The sequence below is a fragment of the Vespula pensylvanica genome, chromosome 6 (assembly GCF_014466175.1).
Source record: "Vespula pensylvanica isolate Volc-1 chromosome 6, ASM1446617v1, whole genome shotgun sequence".
NCBI lineage: Eukaryota > Metazoa > Arthropoda > Insecta > Hymenoptera > Vespidae > Vespula > Vespula pensylvanica.
In genome coordinates, this window is record NC_057690.1 from 4,821,308 (window position 1) to 4,839,146 (window position 17,839).

General features: G+C 30.9%; 1 protein-coding gene across 6 annotated transcripts in view; it reads right to left on the reverse strand.

Annotated features, from left to right (window-relative positions):
• Window positions 1-17,839, reverse strand: part of LOC122630191 (AF4/FMR2 family member lilli-like) — a 110,914-nt gene that overhangs the window by 48,170 nt on the left and 44,905 nt on the right. For 5 of the 6 annotated variants that reach the window (XM_043814434.1, XM_043814429.1, XM_043814432.1 and 2 more), the window contains 4 exons: window positions 12,235-12,429; window positions 10,345-10,698; window positions 4,124-4,494; window positions 1,707-2,029 (listed from right to left, as the gene is read on the reverse strand). In XM_043814434.1, coding sequence (XP_043670369.1) covers window positions 1,707-2,029; window positions 4,124-4,494; window positions 10,345-10,698; window positions 12,235-12,366 — 1,180 coding nt within the window. In that variant the 5' untranslated portion in view covers window positions 12,367-12,429. Of the gene's footprint in view, window positions 1-1,706; window positions 2,030-4,123; window positions 4,495-10,344; window positions 10,699-12,234; window positions 12,430-13,702; window positions 14,256-17,839 lie in introns of those variants that run through there. The other variant, XM_043814433.1, reaches the window with a different exon arrangement.

Below are 17,839 nucleotides of genomic sequence, written 5' to 3' on the forward strand. Positions count from 1 at the left end.
GTATGTATATATACATATATATATATATATATATATATATATATATATATATAAGACAATGTTTGCATCCGCCAAACAAAGTAGTAATAAAAACAATAATAATAATAATAATAATAATACTTTCGCTAACGAGAGAAAAAATGTATGACTCGATAGAGTTTAGGCAAAAAATCGTACGATATAAATCACCACCGCATGGCACTCGCTAATAACTCTCTCAGTTAATTCACCGGGGTCATTAATAACACGCGAAAAAGTAGTAAAACCGATTAGTTCGCTAAAAATAAAAATAAAAAGGGAAGATTAATAGGGAATAAACTATTTTGTAATTTGTCATTGATTAATATTCGACAGATTTATACTTTTTCGTTTCTTTCTTTTTTTTTCTCTTCTTAATTCTTCTGTTTTTCATTTTCTCTTGCTATATATAATCTTTCTTCGTTTTCGAAAGGGACGCGTGGTAATTCGAATCTTTCATCGCTCTCGAACCAAAGAGGAAAATATATCGAAATGTAAGGTAGAACTAAATTTGTGGAAGAGCTTCGAGGTATACGTGAAACGATAGAACTAATCGCGTTAGAAAAGCTCTGAGAGATTCTAGGGGTATCGTCGGTTTCAAACACACACACATATATATATATATATATTTCAAGAGTATATATATATATATATATATATATGTATATAAACTCTTGGACCAACGAAATGGACCGTATCAGATTATGTCGAGAACAAGGCATCACTTGCTTTATACAAGGGAACGTCAATTATCCGTTATCCCGTAACTCGAGAGAACTTTCAATCCAACGTAGAAGCCTTTAAATAACCTACTCTCTATTAGTGCACCCTTAAAACGAAATACCAACCACGACAGTCTCAACGTACGATCGTGAATTCTTTTCTCGCATATAACGAACGTAACGAGTACGCGAATTTATTTGGTTTATCCTTTACTTCCAATTACGCGCTCCCTTCGACCGTACCACTCTTTATACAATAATGATAAATTGCTAATACAAGAGAGTCGATCTACTCGAAATTTTTTCATCGTTTCGATGAGTAAATTTTCTGTTCTTGCTTTAAATCAAATACGTTATACACTTGATTCTTCATTATATTCCTGTTTCGAAAGACTTTTAAGAATATTAAATATTTCTTGTAAATTAAAGGATTTTAACGGATCGACGAATGTGTAATTTTCGAAAGGTATATATTTTACTCTGTCTAGATTGAATCGAATCAAGACTAAAAATTAACAAAAAAAAAAAAAAAAAGAAGACGAAACAAAGAGATAATAAAAAAAAGAGATATAGAGGTTTTACTTAATGAATAATTATAATCCCAATTCGTACGCGTAAGAATTACACATTTTTTGATTCGTCAAATTGTCCTGTATCTTCGATCGTTCTTAAACTTTTGAAAAATTCTATTGGATATCAATATTGGAAATGTAAATAATTAATATTAAATTAATATAAATTTATATTTTATAATAAATTACTATAATACCTGCATATAACATGTTCGACTTGAAAAAAAAAAATAATATCAGAAATGTTACTCTGAAATATGATCGTTTACGATCTTTGTTATTCTAGTACTTCACGAGGAAAAAATTTGTATTAATTAACGAAGAAGAAGAGATAAGTAGATCTCGTTAAAAATTAGAAATCGTTTCTCGTTAAAAATAGGATTTATTTTCTCACCTGGCGCTGATCTTCCTCGACTTCTATTCGTAGTACCAGTCGGAGTCTGTGCGTTACACGATGGTTGACTACCGACCAAAGAAATATCCAATGGATTCGTCGTAACATTGATATTCGGTTTTTTCTGTCCAGCTGTGTGTTTCGTTTCGTTGGAGTTTTTCTCGTTGGGCTCCGTAATTTTGATCAATGACGTGTGATTAGAATTAATGTTGACCAAAGCACTCTTCTCATTTTGTTTCTCTTTGGTAGCCATTAATGTTAGCATCGAGCTTATTTGACTTGGATCAGGTTGTCCGGCATCCACCGAGCCTCTCACCGGAGTACTAAATAAATTTTAAACAAATGTTATAGGTTAAATAAATTATTACATTATAATATAAAATAGGTCAGCAAAGCTTTTGCATTTTATTCAATGGTCGAGTGATTTCATTATCCGAAACAGGAGCTTTAAATTTTTAAATAAATATGAAGTAATTTTAAAAAAGAAGTAATTTTAATTTTTATGAGAAATATAAAATAATTTTTATCAATATGTATATATATATATATATATATATATATATATATATTTCTGATCTGATTATGTCATATGCATATTGTAAATATTAAAGAGAAAATTGACCAATTCCTGAGCGAGTTACTTTTAGCCAGTTTATTTAAAATTCTACTAGTACGTTGATTTTTACAATATATTAGCGATTTTATAGATATTCAAATAATTATAACTCTTTTTAACTCTTTTTAAAATTGGTGGATTTTTATATGATATTTGTAAAATATGCATCAGACCGAACGAATTTACAAAATGTGCATATATAAAAGAGTTCGATAAAAATTTGTAAAAACTTTATTTTGTCTATTTAATTGCTAGTGTAAAAAAAAGAACTATATTTTTTTTGTTTTTTAATTATCGACATCTCACATAACATGCAATTATTTTTGAGATTTATTAAACAACGTAAAATCTTCTCTTCAAATTATATAAAATTATTTAATATTAAATAACATGCGAATACTTTTTCGAGCTATTGTATATTAATATTCTCTTCTCCTCGTTTAAATTTTCTCGATAAATTTCATTCTGATCCGATAAGGGGATCAAAAGTTCAAGTAAAATATACGTCCTTTCTTTCGCTTGCTAATCTCATTTTATCCTGGTCTCACTATCTCTATCTCTATCTCTATCTCGTTCTTTCTGCGAGGTTTTAGGGGAGGATTTCGTCCCGGCAAAACTAGTTCTCCCGCAATTAAATTGCTTCTATTATTTCGACCGAAGCAAGCTCGCGTAACGAGCCACGAAAATCCAACTAATTGAGCCTCCATTTTATTCTCAATCTATAGTAGATAGTATTATATGTTCATACATATGTTATACGTCGATTTTTTAACACACACGTATATGTGTGTGTGTGTGTATGTGTGTATATGTGTATATATATATGTATATATATATATATATATATATATATATATATAATTGTGTAATATACGTTTCTAATAATATCACGATATATCGAGCAAGTCGTTTAAAACTGGAAATGGAGTTACCTTGATTATTTTCGACGATAAAAACAAATTTTTGTGGTTGAAAGAATTTTTTTTTCTTTTTTACGAAATGTGTTTATCTGGAGATTATATTTTATAAAATATGGAGATCGTCGATATTCCTATATTTGAGATAATATTTTATATAATTTAATTTAATTACACGTACTCGGTTAGGATAATTATTTTTGAGGGTGGTTTTTTTTCACAAAATTCCTCTGGGAATTTTCAATAGAATTTCTTTCTTCTGAATAGTAAAAGATTAATATTTTCAATGTTGATAGATAGATGAAAAGATTAAATTAAATTTAGTATGCTCGATTTAGAGAATATATTCAATATATTCTCTATGGGTGTGCAAAAACTACAGTTTATTCTTTTAATTAATATGAAATGTTCAAGCGTATAGGCGAATACGTAAGAGCGAAGTTATCTCATTAAATTCAACAACCAACGAGCTTGCACTGTTTTTGCTGTTATATCTCTGAGAGAAGTAGAGACAGCATCAGGACGTATTTATCGGAACGTCTTCTCGTTGAAACGAGTGAATGAGAACATACACAGGGACCAAGTTCTGACTCCTTAGAGTTAGGTATCCTGACCACAAACTGAACAACAGGTCGTAAGCAGTAAATGTCGCGTTCATTCACGAGTAACTCAAAAATAAAATCATCCATTAAGGGAATTAAGTAAACAAGATCCCTTTATTCCAATTACAAAGAAATACGCATCTTACTCATTTCTTTTTTTTTTTGTTTTTTATATACATAATGTTTTTATAAAAAGAAAAAGAGAAATGAATCGCGGTAAAATAAACTAAAATATCATTTACGAAAGATTGTCGTAAACACAAAATAGAAGAAAATTTTCACCTGAAAAATTCGGCTGCCCTTAGATCAGGTAGGGGTGGTGTTCTACCGCTAATAAAAGTGAACCTGCACTCTTGATGAGCTCCGATCATAGGGGTGGGTGGGGGTGCTCCTGTGTCGTCTATGATATCAGAAATAGGTGACATGGCGCCGTGCTGGGCAGTGCTGCTGGATTGTACGTTGACCGTGCTTTTCGAATTATGTTCTACGTGATTGGAATCGACCTTCTCCGATGGAAGAACGATTTGTTGCGTGCCGGTGGAATTGCTTTGCGTGTCCTTCGACGTTGGCGCGACAGGTGGCGGCGACATTTCCGGTGGTACGTCTATCAAGTCAAAACTGTCGTCCGGTTGTTCTCCGTCCGTCGTCGTCACCTGCAACGATCGTTAGTTTTAACTTTTATTAATAAAAATTCATTGAAAATTTCTCGCCAATTTATCTCTCCAATCGATAACTAGTAATCTAAAAGATCAACAAGAGTGAACATATTTATGGTTTCATTTATTTTGTTATTAACAACTATTTTAATAATTATTTTTGTTGACTGATTAAGAAAGTATTTTGAAATGTATTTTTAAATATCCTTAGCATATAAAACTACGTTATCATGATATATCAACTTCCTTTTTATTATCATGAAATAGGATATATATAATATTAATGTAAGTTAACTAAACGAAAGTTTGTTTGTAAGTTACAAGAAATATCTAAAGTGATCTATTCGAATATTATTTCAGAAACATCCTAAATCGAAATATTGTCCTATCAAAAAATGATCAATGAACGACCCATATAAGCACGGTAGGGCTGTTAAAAGAATTACTATTTTTTTTCGGAATCATCAAACGTAAAGCAACGTGAATTAATGAGATAGGGAGGTAAATGTTACGATAGAGATTTTCTTAATGGAAAAGTCAGGATCAAAATATATATTTTGTTAATACTCTAAGCTGTATAATGCGAATAAGATTGATAATCGAACAGTTATGCTACTCCATCATTTTTTACATTATATTTTAATTAATTATAAAGAAAATTGATCCATCATTATTATATGTCACGGACATATCGTAATATAATAAAATAATATATTATATTGCCATTTTCTTCCTTCCAATATTCGAATTTATTAATCAATTAATTATACCACGGACACGTTATAATAACAATTAATAATAAAACATAATATTCCGATATATATTAAAATTAATCGCTCTGGCATATATTTTATAACTAATCACATAAGGAATTGTGCCATGGAAAAAGCAATTCGACTGACCTACGATGAAATTTCTAATATAGGCTAAAATATCTTCACAATTATTATCCATATTTCAAAATGGTCATTCAATGGCGGCTTACGCCACTTATAAAGGAATTCGAGAATACATATATATATATATATATATATAAAACGAAGCGAAATCCTTAGGATCGATGACGCTAACATTTTACGAGAAAGACGTAGAAATTTACTACCCAAGTTTAATTAAATCAAATCGGGAGACTTGATCGTGCTTTCTCGACGTTGCGCGTGAAGAAGGAAGTTTAATTCTCGTCGAGCAAAGCTCGCGGATATCGCGCGTACGAACGAACGAACGAACGAACGAACGAACGAACGAACGAACGAACGAACGAGATGAGGTGGGACGGGGTGGTATAGGGTGGGACAAGGGTGGTATACGAGATGGTAGAGGTAACAGCTACTTTCGGAAAATTATTAATTTCTTGCTCGTAATAATAAGAGGAAATTCCCTCAACCCTCCTCTCCTCCCAAACCCTCAACCAAGCAACCAACCAAACACCCATCCACCTACCCATCCTTCTACTCTTTCTTTAGCCCACCCTCTTCTTCACAAGAGCGTCACAGCACTCTGATGTAACCATGGAATATTAAAACGGTTCGCGCGGCATCCGTTTAAAATGAATTTCATAGAAGGCTCCCTTTAATCTTTCAACTCTTTGATTCATGCAACTTTAAGCTGGTAAATTCGAGCACTAGCAAGAGCACCGGGAATAGTCGTTATTTTGCAAACAATGAATGTCACCTTAGTTATGTTTTTAACGTTCTCTCGAGTCACTTATGTACTTTCAACGAACGTAGTAACTCACCTTTCATTATGATCGTTATTCTCTTATAGCGCTTCTTTTTCTCTCTTTCTCTGTTTCCATCTATCTTTTATTCGCATGAGAAAGAAGTGCTTGATCGTACGGTTAAAAAAAGAAAAAGGAAAAAGAGATAGAAGGCAAAGAAGAAGAAAGAAAAAAGAAATGCAGTTACGTGCGATACTCGTATCTCTTTGGGAAGCACTTTTTATTTTTTATTCAACGTGTACTTTGTAACGTAACGTTAAGAGAAAAGAGAAAGATAAAGAGGTAAATATGTACATACATTTTGAGAAGTTAAAGGTTCGAAAGTATCGAAACTTTTTGTTTAATTTTCTTAATATCACACACATTACCCGCAGTTATATTACATAGAAATTTGAACAGAGCTGTATTCACGGAGTTGCAGCAACTTTCGTGAATTTATATGTTCCTAAGTACAGTTACTCGAAAGTATATTTTCTAGTCGGGCGTATCTCAATGAATTTTTATCCGATCGATTTGAAAATTTCACAAGCTGCTTAAAACGAGATGTTACCATTCAGTGCATTTAAATTTATTTCAATCAAAAAAAATTTGTTTTCGCGGAATTCTTAAAAATTGACGATCTCTTCGCAAATTTTTCTAATACTTTCATCAAAATGTCATCAGTTTGTAAGACAAATATTTTTCGTGCAACAAAAACTACTATAACTGCATAGTTTAAGACTAGATAAAAATTTTTTATTTACTACAGTACACACGAACGATATTATATCATATTTTTGATTTTAACATTTTAAAAACGTATATGATTTAACATTTAAATCCAAAAAAATAATGGATTTTAAATTTCTTTTATAATTAATTTACAACAAACTCATAATTATTAAATTAATATTAACTGAAAGTTGTTTTTATTTATTATTATCACTATTATTATTATTATAAGAATAGATAAACTAAAAATAATAAAGAATAAAGTTTGTTTACTCTGATATCCTAGTATCCTAGTATCTAGTATATATTGACGGAAGCTGTAAAAATACGTCACTAAATCTAATGTTAATGATATATAAGGTTATTTTTACTGAGATATTGACTTGCTACAAAAAAAGTGATAAAAACAGTTTATATTTGATGCTGTTAAAGTAGTCTTTTCCCTTAATCGGTCACAACATTTCTACCTTAGTTCCTCTTCTCCTATTCAACCGTATTCTATGTTTCTGAAAGACGGAAACTAAGTTAGTGGGCTAGGTACGGTCGACTTGGAGAATCGTTTTCCATGTAACGTAGAAGTTAGTGTCAGCCGTTTGGAACAAGTTTCGTAGGGTATCCAATCGGATATCTTAACGGTCATAATAATAAAGTACGACGTTACATTGAATATTACATGAAACAACCCAAAGAAACTACCTTACGATATCTCTCTGCTACAAAACCGTCCTTAGAATTTCAAAGATAAGATCTTTCAGTGTTCGTGTTTGATCAAAGTAAGACTATCTCTACTTACGATCTCACAAGAAGAAACCACCAGATGTAATTCTGAAATTTTATCTTGGAAAATATATTGTAGGATAATAAATTACGAGGAATATATCAAAAATTTTAATACAAGTTTTCTTTTTCTATTTTTTCTTTCTTTTTTAGAAGCTTGATGTTTATTAAAAAATTTGAAGTTCTCGAACGATTCTAAATCGAATAAAAATTGATAAGTATCCATCTCTAATTATCATCGATAATTATTCTTGTATCAATTGAATCGAATAATTGCGTTAATATTTCAGACGATTAATATTTGATACGTAACATACACGCTATAAATAATTAATAATAGCAGTTTCGTGCTAACACCAATTAGCTATACGTACAATGGCATATATAGTTATGTAGCCAATACAATTTAATTTGTATTCGATATAACACTGATGTATTTTGCGAATAACGTGCCTTGAACAAATCTTCCTTCATTCTTGTAACGTGTTACATTAGTTTCCATTTCGTGGAATTTTTTATAATGATAATGAATTTATAACAATAAAAAAATTTCTTCTACCAGTATATCGAATATAGTTGTTTCTAAAAATTAAAGGAAGATTCGCCGTAATGAAGTAATAAACCATTCGATGTTAGTCCTTTGCAGCGGACCTCATGGCAATATAACGGTATACGCAAGTATAAACTATACTTGTAACTTTATTACTATGGGGACGAGTATCTCTATTCTAATTTAAGTAGACACTTGTGAGAAGCTTGGTTTAAGAGCTTGGATAGCTCAATGGACTAAAATAATCTCTCTGAACTATCGAGTTATAAACATAATAATTAACAAATAACAAAAGAAAAATTATTTTTACTTTTTTAAACTTAAATACCTATATTGTAGAAATAATCCTGAATATAACGAACATAAATGATTATTAAAAAAAAAAGAACAAGTATAAAATTTTGCGATAAAGATTCGAGAATTCTTCATTTGTAAATGAAACTATATTTTCATCTATATTTTTAGTCAAATTAAATTATCTCAGAATTATATTTCGTGTGACTTTATCTTGTAAAAGGTCTATTACAGTAATAATAGTAATAATAATAGTAATAATTAATCTATATCATAGGGCCACAATAGCCTAGTCATTTATTTAATTTTCACTTTAATAATAATAGTCCACTTCTCATTGCACATCTCCTTCATAAATTCTCACAAGGCCTCTTTGTGTCGGATTTGTCCTTATTAATGCTTCAAAGGAATTAGATATGCTATCAATAACCTTGATACTCGAGAGAAAACATATATGTATAGTAATAAAAATAAAAATAATAATAATAATAATAATAATATTAATAATAATAATAATAATAATAATAATAATAATAATAATAATAATAATAATAATCTTAAGCGTTCTAATTTTTTCCAATTCTTTCATGAGAAAAACTTCTACTAATTGCACTTTGGCACTCATGAAAAAATATATATGCATAGTAATAATAATAATTTTCTGCGTTCTAATTTTTTGAAATTGTTCTGAATCTTCCGAGAAAAAAAACTTTTATTAAATATTATGTACGTATTTGTAAACAATGATACAGAATAATTAATATTAAAAAATTCGTACTACTGAAACTAGTAGAAACCTCATTCGACCTAACAATTAGAAATTTGTTTCGATCATCGATCGAATGGAGAAATTGATTTATCAAAATTTCCAATCCTATCTTTCATGGAATAGGAAACTTTGGAAACGAATACGATTATCGAAAAGTTTTAAATTGGTTCAATTGCAGTTAGATCGGTTGTATCTCACGAAGGAATTACGTCTTTGTTAGATTCGACCATTCACGAATTTCTACCGAAACACACCGATTGAATTTTACAAATTTCGTCAAATTACGAAATTACTGTGGGAGAGTACAAATGATATTTTCAAAAGGTTTAAAGGGTCAAGAATCTTTAATATTATTCATTATTACGTGGAATGTATATTAACATTAGATATAATATTTCATCTCTCTATCATTTTCTCATGTTACCTATTTGAAAATCTCTATAATAATAATGATAATAATAATAATAATAATAATAATAATTGACAATTATTACAAATGTCGATTATATTAATTATTGTAAATTTTAATTAATCAATAACCATTAAGGATAATATACATTTTATCTATAAGGTATTAATTATTATCAATTGTTACGGCACAATATTGAGAAAAGGATCTGCACTGTAAGTAATTTAAGCTCTTAGAACGGCACTTGATAAAGCATGAAATATGGAATTGGATAAAGTGCAGAAAAGTGGGGATAAGACACTTATGTTAGAGTTAGTCACGTTACTTTCGACGGATACTTTCCTGACTCATCGAGCGTTCAATAATAAATTTATCATTAGGATTTAAGAAAACATAATTATTAATACTCGAAGATAATAATAAAAATTGATTAACAAAACAAAGGCACTAATTAAATAATAATAATAATAATAATAATAATAATAACAACAACAACAATTATTGTAATTATGTAAATCGATGAGTGACTAAAACGATTCGATACTATCAATTTGAATAATCCATTGAGAGTTTCCATTAAAAAAGAAAAAGAAAAAGAAAAAGAAAAACGATCATCTCACCATGGTGACCATAGTATTGGCGCTGTCGGTACTTGTGTTGATCGTGGTTTCAGATGCTGTACTGGAACCCATAACCACGACCTTTGGCACCGTACGACAACTACGACTTCCACCAGCGGATTTGAAGTGGAGTCTACGCAAAGCGGAAGCCGCATGCGAAAGCAGGTCACCGTCCTTCGATGAAGAACTTTCCGAGGCTCCATGACGTCCTCCTCGAGATGGCTGCGACTGCGACTCTCCTGAATCACACCCGGTACCCCGTGAACCTCCTCCTCCTCCTCCTCCTCCTCCTCCTCCTCCTCCTCCTCCTGCTCCGCCACTCCTCCCAGGGGAGCCACGATTCTCCAAACATCCCTGTGGACCGATCGGTTTTATATTTTTTGTTAGCATGTTTTCCTCTTCTTTCTCTCTCTCTTTTTCTTTTTTCTCTCTCTTTCTCTCTATCTCTATCTCTATCTTTATTTCTGTCCCTATCTCTATCTCTTTTTCTCTCTTTCATTCTCTCTCTCTTTCTCTTTCTCTTTCTCTCTCTCTCTCTCTCTCTCTCTCTCTCTCTCTCTCTCTTTCTATTTCCCTACCTCTTTCTCCCTATCTCTTCTCTCTTTCTCTCTATCTCTCTTTCTATCAGTCATTCACGATTTCTGGTTCATTTCTTATCCTCGAGAAAGGTTAATTTCGCTTTTACGGTCACCCTTATATTGCGAACGACCGATCTTCCTAACGAGTAATCTTATCGCGAGAGGGATATTAAGACGATGGCTATATCCTATAACCATTTCTATAGATATTGCCTGGTTATGAATTTTCATCGTTATCGATTGATTCAAGCCGTGTGATACGAAACGATTTGATGTTACAAATATGTGATATGTGAGAATGTAATGTAATAACTTCTTTCAAAAGTTTTAATAGATTTAGAGTTTGCTTACTGTAGAGATTCTTGCGGATTTCTTACTCCATGAATAAATCTTTAGGTCATGGTTTCTCTTCGAACGATTCACGTTCTTAAATAGAAATTTTAACGTCGAGATAGAACGTTTACGCAAGGAAACATACGTAATATATTTTTCATAAAATTACGTTAAAAATATATCTCTAAATATAATTATTATTAATCTAATTAATCATACTCGTAATAGGCATTTTTTCTGGTCGGGGAGGTTTATTTGAAAATTTTTGAAACGATTTCAAATCTTTTTTTTTTTTTTTTCTTTTTGAGAAAATTATACGAAAGAGACAATCCACCTAACTAGGATTAATTTTGCGTTTAAACATTGTTACTTATTGAACTTGTACATATTTTCATAATTAAAAAGTAGAAAAGATGGATCGAAAAGGAACACGAACATTAAGAAAGTAAAAAGAAAAAGACAGTTATCTAATTTCTATTTTCCATTTATATTACCATTATATACTATTATATTGCCAATTATCTATCCGTATCTTAAATTACTGTTCCATTAAAAATCCGTACTCTAATAACAAAATAAAAAAATACAAATATCCTTATCGGGATTCGACGACTTTCTAATCCCATCTTGGCTATTGATCGTATGTGCTGGAAAGGTCGGATGCGACTTTAAAAATTATTAGAATGGAGAAGACAAGCCGATCGTGTGGAAAAATTCTCATCCCTTATCTGGTATATCGACCTGTATCGAGGTTCGCATGAGGAAGATAAAGCTATTCATAATTGAAAAAAAAAAAAATAAAGAAAAAGAAAGAAAAAAGAAAAAAGATGATAAAAGCATAGAGAAAGAAAGAGAAAGAGAGAGAAAGAGAGAGAAAAGAGAGAAAGAGAGAGAGAGAGAGAAAGAGAGAAGAATTAATCTGTCTCTATTCTCGGTAGCATCGAGATAACCGTTTACGAGGACGCCGGAATGCGATTACCTTTTCGATTAAATGTCTCGCGAGCTGGATAGAGCTATGCACGTGATTGGGTACCGCTATTAGCAAGAAACACGATTTCTTCCTTCCATTCCTTCCCTTTTTTTTAATGAGGCGTCCCGATAAATTCGCCATCTTCGAGACTAGCCGCTCCTCCCCCGTTACGAATGATTATTGTCGTTCGACGTGTTTTACGATCTACGGAAATGGTAGGTTTCGTTGGTTCGAAATTATTCATTTAATTTATCGATTCATTTATTTATCGGGGAATGTGATCAATTAAAAAAGGAAAAGAAAATTACCAAGATAAAAAAGCTGTAAAAAGTAGCAATTAATAGGTCGAGTAAGAAATTAATATAGAAAGAAAAATGATTCATTCGTTTTTTTATTATATATGATTCATATCAGACACTTCATTCTTACGAAGAAGTATATTTTTCCAAAAGTATTGCAAAAGAAATGTTAAAAAGATTTTAAATAATACAGATTATAATCGAGTGTCAACGTTCGATGAGTTTCATCGAATTCAACTTTATAATTATTAGTTTGTATAATATTGTCTTATCTGCTAAAGTTATGAAGTACTTTCAGAGGAACAAAAGGAATCGATAGTACCATTTTGAAATTTATTTTAAAAGGAAATATATATATATATATATATATATGTGTAATGATATTGTTACTGTAAATATAATTTCGTATAGAATTTGATATGAAATTGTTTTAACGTTACAAAAGAATCAATCTTTAAAAAAGTTCATCGAACCTAATAATTATTTTCTTTACTTTATTCATTCGAAAAGGGACGAGATAAATTTACGAAAATGAGAACAATAGTCAATATCAATATCCGTCGATGTATGATAGATAAAAATTCCACAATGCACATAAACTTAACAATTCGACGATATGGAAAGAAAAGAAAAGAATATATGCTATAACATGCAACAAATTTTCTTTTTCTCACGGGAAACAAACGAGGATACGAGAGTTGGTTGCTTTACTACGGAGAATAGGTAGAAATATAAAATAATTCTCTTTACAAAAGAAACAACTTAAATAAATAAAAACGACAAGTTCCCTGTAGTATTGCGAGTTCGTAACATTCCGAAAAACATATTTCAATTTCTTTAAATACTAACACGAAAAATAACATATTCTCTTCGAACGATAAAATTCTATCCTTTGCATTTATGTATCTCGGGGGGATGAACGCACACGTGCGGTATATCGAAAGAGAAAGACAGAGAGAGAGAGAGAGAGAGAGAGAGAGAGAGAGGGAAAGAGAGAGAAAGAGAGAGAGAGAGAGAGAGAGAGAGGTGGTTGCGATCGATTAGGTTTACCCGTGCCATAACGTATTATTAGTCATTATCGGTTAAGTAAATAAGCAATCTAGGTCATGCGTAGTTAATACCCGTCATAAAAGCACGATATGCATACAATATGAGAATACACACACACACAGACTCACAGAGAATGTATTTCGAGGTAGCCCGGGTCATCAACGAAATGTATGTTTCATACCAACCCCCTTCCATCATCGAGCGTGTTTCCTTTTCACCCTTCACCCTTTCCCACCTTTCCTTCTCTATTTTCACCTCCACCTACGCCTCCAACATTATTCGACTACGAACAAACTGTCTCCTCGTTGGAGACAGCAGTAATCAAAAAATTGTCCGAGGTCGCTAATTTGAATGATGCCTTCTTCTATCTCTTGCTCACTCTCATCTTAACCTTCGTCCCTCCTTCCCCGCCAAACCACTTTCCAACTATTTTTTGTTCTACCAAGTGCAAACTCTCACGAGATGAGAGAACGTTCGTTTTTGTTTGGGAGAACATGTTACATTGCGTTCTACGTCGACCTTCCATCGGGCGACGTCGTTTCCTCCTAGCACGTTATGTTGCCTCGGAAAGATTGAAAAATGTATATATACTTGGAACGAAGTAAAGAAGAAACGACGTCGAGAAAATAGAGAGAAAATGGGAGGGAGAGACAGAGAGAGAGAGAGAGAGAGAGAGAGAGAGAGAGACAGAGAGAGAGAGAGAAAGAGAGAAAGAAAGAGAGAGATACAGATAGACAGAAAGAGTGAAAGAGAGAGAAGACAACTTTTCAAGAAATGTATAAAGAAAAATGCAAGTGCATTTGCTTAATGAATATTCGATACTTCGTGTTTATGATAATAATAATAATGATGATGATGATGATGATGATGATGATGATGATGATGATGATGATAATAGTAATAATACTAATAGTTCGATCATGATTTTTCATGTCTTACATTCTGAAACTGACAAGTTAGGTTCTAACTTTTTTTCAGCTTGCTATCAATCGAACACATTATGAAACAAATAAAGAAAAAGAAAAAAGAAGGAGGATAGAATTTATCGGAAGTGAAGAGAAAGGATTGAACTTTCCGAATATTCCTGACAAATATTGACATTTGGAGATAGGGAGGAATATAAAACGAGTTCGAAGTTGATATCTTCCTTGCCAATTGAATCTCAGCTTGGACTTTGAATTTACGTGTAGAATTACATATATATGTGTGTGTGAGTGTGCGCGCACGTATATGTATGTATGAATGGGACGTTAAAAACAAATATAAGAAAATTTTTAATCTAAAAAACTTTTAAATATACTATAAAAAAAAGAAAGATAACATTGGTTAAATATGTTTCTTTCTAACTCGAGTATACATTGTTTACTATGTTATTCAGCTGACTTTTTATAGTTTTCGTATAACATAGTGTTTAAAAAGCGTTGTTCTTTGCAATTTTCATGTTTAAATATGGCAATCTACACTCTGCATCGTATTATGCGAGAATAAATGAGTCTTGCACTCATAATGTTTATTTCTTATACTTTGTTTGCTATATTTAGTTATTTTTCTACTTTCATTTTTTGTTACATACACAGACACTGCTAATGTATAAAATATCTCAGAAAAATAATGTGTTATTACAACGATGATCTGAATTTCAAAATTTTAATATTTAGCTACATGAATCAAGACACACGTGTACTCTAATCGTAAAACTAAATATATTATTATACTTAAAATGTAATACCAATAAAAATATATTACATTATCCTAACAAGGGTAAACATCTACGAATTCAAATAATTAAGATATTAAAAAATTAATAATAAATAAATTTAGTAATTACAATTGTTTCGAAAAAGAATCAACGATAAAATACGAATAAAAAAGGAAAAAAATTATTGCAAACGTGTATTTAATAAAAATTTGTTCGTATGCAAGATAAAAAATATTTCTCTAGATAAATCTTTATCTAGAGAAATATCAGCTCCTATGGGAACGATTTTCGTTATATACACTGTCTCTTCTATCTTATTCTGAGAGAGCCAATTCTTTATCATGTTACAATCGTCGTATTGGGGTGGGATACTCTTCAGGAAAATATATTTGACTAGTGCTTTTAATCGCAGAAGAGTGATTACGCGTACGTAAGAGAAGCTCGTCGCGGTTTGTTGATCGATACTCGTACAGTTCGTGACTGAAAGCAAAATTCGAAATCAGGACGTAATTCCAGCGTGTAAAGGGATTGGGTAGATATTTAATATAAATTGTCGTTAATTTCTAACATGAGAATTTTCTTCGATATTTTTTTTATTGGATTATAACGATGTTTTTTCTATTTTTTTCTACTATTTCGTTTTTTTTTTCTTTATCTCGTTAAGAACCTCAAACAAACGAACGACATAGAAAATTCGTACAAAATAATTATTACAGATCTTTTTATTCCCATCGTTTATATAGTAATAGTACTAGTAATAATAATAACAACATATTTATTATTCTACATTTGTATAGTGTAAAATAATAATAAATAGTAAAATCTGTTATATTAATTATTTTGTATGTTGACACAGTGTAAAACTTTGGTATTGTCTTATTGAAAAAAAAAAGAAAAAAAGAAAAAATGTATTTAAAGTGTCGTATAAAAATTTATTTCTTTAAAAAGATCTATTACTCACAATATTTTTGTGATATAACGTAAAAGAAAAAGAATAATACGATACTTTCTTTCTTTTTTTTTTTTTTTTTTTAATTAAATTTTTGTACCTATTTATTAAATCATCGTGTGAAATATTATCTAAATTAAAAATTAAATTTGACGTTTTATTTCTAAATTCTGATCTATTACGATGTTAATAGATAGAACGGTTATTAATACAAGATGTATATTGATGCCATGAACGCGTTCGAATTGCGTGCACGTGCCCATACGCACGCACCTACCAATCGGTAATAACGCGCGATACATAATTATAAAGCGTACGCGCTGAGGTAGCCGAGCACGTAATATAGTTTTCCACTTAATTACAGTGTAATTTCGTCGGTGTAGTGTACGCTTAATGATAGATAGGACTAAAAATTTTCAGGATCTAAAACAAATCTTATACTCCTTAAAACATACGTTTGTATATTTTAATTAATATTTGCGATATTTAAACGGATTATTTCTCTTCTTCCTTTATGACGAAATTTTCTTTTTTATTTACTTCCTTCTTTTTCTATTTTCTGTTTTCTTTCTTTTTTTTTTTCTTTACTTTTCTTCTTTTAATTCTCTTATGACAACTGTGTTCAACGTTGAAAGAAATTTTTCACTTGCACTTGCACATACGCTTTCGACTCGCTCTTTTTTGCGATTTATGTATAAAAGATAAAGTGAAAGAAAAAAGGAAAACAACAGCAATAGCAACAATAGAAACAAAAAAGATAGAGAGAAAGACAGAAAGAAAGAAAAAGAGAGAAAAAGATTCAAAGACTTCTCTTTACTGAGAAATCAACGCACGGTTGCTGACCTCTTTTGCCGAATTCGCTCGAGTTACTCGAAAAAGCTTTCCCGAACGTCTTCTTAGCCCTACAAAATTTTCTTTAGTCTCTGTAGAAACGCGTTTCGAAATACTCAGTCACGTTTACACGAATCAGTGGCAAACAAGCTTCCTTCCTCTCTTTCTCTCTTCTCAAGGAACAAATCGACGATTTTTCTTTCTTTTTCTTCTTAAAAAACATCCAAATATTTATTCGTTAAAAACATGGTTCGCAAGCTTTATTTGTCCATTCTTTTAATATTAAATAAGATCTTGATTGAAATACGAAAAGAAAATTCTTTCGCAACTATCCCTGCAAAACTATGTGAATGAGAAATCAGAGAACAAAATGATTGTTCATAATTTCGGAATTCATTCACTTCCCTGCTGATCTTTTGCTAATCCGATTTAATGCTCTTAACTTTACGGAAGACTTAATTACTAGCCAAGTTACTCAACTGTGTATATAAAAACTGAAAGAGTATTACGATCTTAAGAAGAAAAGAAATATAAGAAGTCGGAAGAATCATTTATTACTTAGAAACGGGATTTCTAATGATTAAGTGTGCGTACTGTTATTGTATAGGTATATCTATATATATATGCGTGCATACACATATATATGAATACACACGAGAATAAAATCTAATTAACGCGATAGTGACTCATTATAATTCAAACGACGATTTCAAGAATTATTCTCATATTTCTTTGTCTCTCTCTCTCTCTCTCTCTCTCTCTCTCTATATATATATATATATATAT